At 45.3% G+C, this 3739-nt stretch overlaps 1 protein-coding gene across 1 annotated transcript; it reads left to right on the top strand.

The window, feature by feature from the left end:
- The first annotated feature begins 452 nt into the window (after window positions 1-452).
- On the top strand, window positions 453-3165 carry lpar6a (lysophosphatidic acid receptor 6a). The gene has a single exon (XM_071917509.2). It carries the CDS (start codon window positions 1406-1408, stop codon window positions 2528-2530), a length of 1125 nt encoding a protein of 374 aa, XP_071773610.1. The 5' UTR covers window positions 453-1405; the 3' UTR covers window positions 2531-3165.
- The last annotated feature ends 574 nt before the right edge of the window (window positions 3166-3739 follow it).

Raw genomic sequence — 3739 nt, 5'->3', positions numbered from 1 at the left:
TATTTAAACTACCTATTTTGGTGGTATTATCCTTTAATATTGCATTTTAAGGTTATTCAGACAGATGATTCCCTGGCCAAAATAAAACCTTCACAGTACAGCTAATTTACTAATTAGAAAATAATATAAGCAGCTCTAAAGAAACTAAAATTGTCATATCAAATGGCATAATAAGTCATAACAATATATTATGTTTATTTTAAGAATGTATCAATGCATCAAGATGTGTGTTTATAAAATGCTTATACACATATGCATTATACACATATTGAGAGTAATGATGCTTTTCATGCCTTTATAAATTCCCTTATAATGCGTTGCAATTTGGCTTGATTCTTCCTTTAACTGTAAGAGCGGACAAAGGAGAGGAGGAGTTGTAAAGGAGGCAGTGGGCGGAGTTACTACAACTGCTCTCCACTCAAAGTACAAAAACTGTCTGAGATACCGGCACAAAGGAGAAGTGGCAACTCAGTCTGCGTTCCCTTACCTGGATCTGCGCTGAACAAAAAACCCCGAGGCTGTCAGAGGCAGAGACAAACAGAGGAATGAGAGAGAAGTAGATACTGAGTCAGTCAGTCTGAGAGAAAGAGAGGGAGAGGGGAGGAGGGCAGGAAGCAGACCCTGAAGAGAAAACAGTGAAGCACGCTCACATTGTCACACACCAGATGGAGAGCTGAAGCAAAACTCAAGCTTCAGTTCTCCTCTAGGGAAAAAAGCCTGCTGGTTTGTGGTCAAGAACTTCTGACAACCAAGAAAGCTGATGACAACTCAGGAAACAAAGATTGGACTGCTTTTTAACTGAAAAGGACAAACAAAAAAAAAAACAGGGGTAAAGTGGATTAAGTTTTGACAAAGGACAGAGCTTTGCCCCGAGGAAATCTCCCTTCTGGATCTGGATCTGGATATGTCATCATTCTCTCTGTGGATTTAAGCCACTCACGGGTTGTGGACTTGATTGAAAAGGAGGAGAAACGTTTGTGTGACTTGATTATCTGAGTAAGTAAAGCTCAGCCTGCAACTTGTGGGGTGCAGGGTGGTTGGGAGAGGGCAGGGGGAGGGGAGGACGCTCCAGCCTGGCTCTCTGTCCTTTGGGAGGGGTCCTTTCACCATGAGGTAACCCTCAATATAGCTCAGGGACACATCAAGAATGGGGAGGGAAATGCGCTGACCATGTGGAATCCTCACTAACATGGATAGTGATAGTGGATGCTGAAACTTCTGTGCTACTAATGGCCCAAATTCCCACTGAGACCGAGTGTCCCTCAGTCTGTCAAGGCATCCTGTACTAGGACTGCTTTGTGCTTTACTGACCATTCATGGTGGATTCATTGTGCAGGGTAATCCTTTCATTGTATCACTGTTACATAACAGACACCCCTCATCGCTCCGCTGCATCCCCCCCAAAATGTACAATACGACCCTCCCGACAGACAACGTCACCCTGCGATGGGGTGAAGTAATTACCCCACTGGTGGGAAACGTCACCCACGCCGACAGTGCGAACTGCACCAAGAACGACGGGTTCAAGTACCCGCTGTACAGCATCGTCTTCAGCATCGTGTTCGTGGTGGGACTCATCACCAATGTCGCGGCCATGTACATCTTCACCTGCACCCTGAAGCTGAGGAACGAGACCACCACCTACATGATGAACCTGGTGGTGTCGGACCTGCTGTTCGTCTTCACGCTGCCCCTGAGGGTCTTCTACTTCATCAACGGCAGCTGGCCCTTCGGAGGCGTGCTCTGCAAGCTCTCCGTCTCGCTGTTCTACACCAACATGTACGGCAGCATGCTCTTCCTCACCTGCATAAGTGTGGACCGCTTCTTGGCCATCGTGCACCCTTTGCGCTCGAGGACGCTGAGGACCAAACGCAACGCCAAGATAGTGTGCGTCGCCGTGTGGGTGCTGGTGCTGGCCGGGAGTCTTCCCACGGGGTTTAAGCTGGAGACCACCTCGCCTCAGAACAACCACAGCGCGGCCACCTTCTGCTTCGAGAACTTCTCCTCCAACCAGTGGAAATCTCACCTGTCCAAGGTGGTTATCTTCATAGAGACGGTGGGCTTCCTCATCCCCCTGCTGCTCAACGTGGTCTGCTCCGTCATGGTGCTGCAGACCCTGCGTCGCCCCCAAACCATCAGTCGTGGGGGGAAGCTCAACAAAACCAAGATCCTGCGCATGATAATAGTGCATCTCTCCATTTTTTGTTTCTGCTTCATCCCGTACAATGTAAACTTGGTGTTCTACGCTCTGGTCCGCACTAAAACCCTGAAAGGCTGCTTTGTGGAGTCGGTGGTCCGGACGATCTACCCCATAGCCCTGTGCATTGCTGTGTCAAACTGCTGCTTTGACCCCATCGTCTACTACTTCACCTCTGAGACCATCCAGAACTCCATCAAGAGGAAGTCTCAGCTCAACCGATCGTATGATGCCAAGTTCTCCGAGGCCCTGCAGTCAGAAACCAGCTCCAACCTGCAGTGCAGCCTGAGGAATCTCAAAGCTAAAGTGTTTCACAATGAGTCGACGGTCTGACAGTGGAGTTGCTGCACACAGCATGCAGGGTATTAAAATCCAGACTGCTCTAGAAGAGACAATGGGAATGGATTTTACTGAGTGCTTTATGAAGCACCTGCCAAAGAAGTATTATGATTTCAGTCTTCATCTCAGGGCAAATGCATGGACCTGTCATTGATCCTATCTGCTCTGCAGTATACTGGTATCTGACCCTTTGTTCACATCTGTGGATTTATTATTACTACTTACTAATGTCCCTTCCCTGTGGAATATAATTGTGTTTAGCGCAATTACTCTGCCAGTGACCTGGAAGGGAGTGTGATCACTGAAAAGCAGGACTGCTATGATACTGAGTGCTACATGTGCCAATATATCTGTACATTTTCATGGTAAGTTGTGGTTCTAACTGTAGAATAGTATCTATTAAATTAACTGTAAGTAATATCAAGCTATAGATTGCATAAGACATTGGTTTTGTTTTGTGAATTACAAATAGAATAGGTCACAGAAGTGCCTTTTATGTTTTTTTTGCTCTGGGGACGTTTCGCTGTAGACCCTATGTCCTTATTTGTGATTAAATGCACTGACACAGAATTCCAGATACTGCACTCATGCCACAGTAATGAATAAAAGTCATGTACTGTCTAAAACAACTGGATGTCACCTGAAACTTTTTGTCAGTTGAAGGAAGGAATTGCTATTTTGCTTACACTGGGATATACTGTAAATCATTTTAAGTGTTGGACTTAGAATACTTGATCAAAAATGGACAAAAACACAGACTGGTGAATTATGAACCAAATCGCTAGATTACATACAAAATACATGTGTTTTATACATGTTAAAAATGCCCATTTTTGACTTCTGAAACAGCAATTTTGAGCTTCCAGTTGCCACAAGTCAAGCGTACAGTATATAAACAATCAAGTGTGACTTGACTCTGACTTGACTCTAACGACTGCTAGATCGTTACCGAGAAAATCTGTTTTTCCTGTATGCAAATGAGATAAAAAAAAAGTTGTAAGAAGTAAATGGTGCAGAGCTGAAGTTTGTCTGCCAGTTTCCTGTCTGTCCAGGCAGCCGGCCCACTATCAGGGAGCTCAAGGCGTATGTGCAGGATGGCTTTCATTTAGCTTCATATGTTCATTAATGCAAGCATCTTTATTTAGGGTAAATGCCGGAAACAGACTAGCATCCACACCCTCATGAATCTCATGAATACCTAAT

This window comes from Centroberyx gerrardi, chromosome 6, assembly GCF_048128805.1.
Source record: "Centroberyx gerrardi isolate f3 chromosome 6, fCenGer3.hap1.cur.20231027, whole genome shotgun sequence".
Lineage (NCBI taxonomy): Eukaryota > Metazoa > Chordata > Actinopteri > Beryciformes > Berycidae > Centroberyx > Centroberyx gerrardi.
The sequence above is the reverse complement of the archived record's forward strand: the minus strand, read 5'-3'. Positions and strand labels throughout refer to the sequence as shown.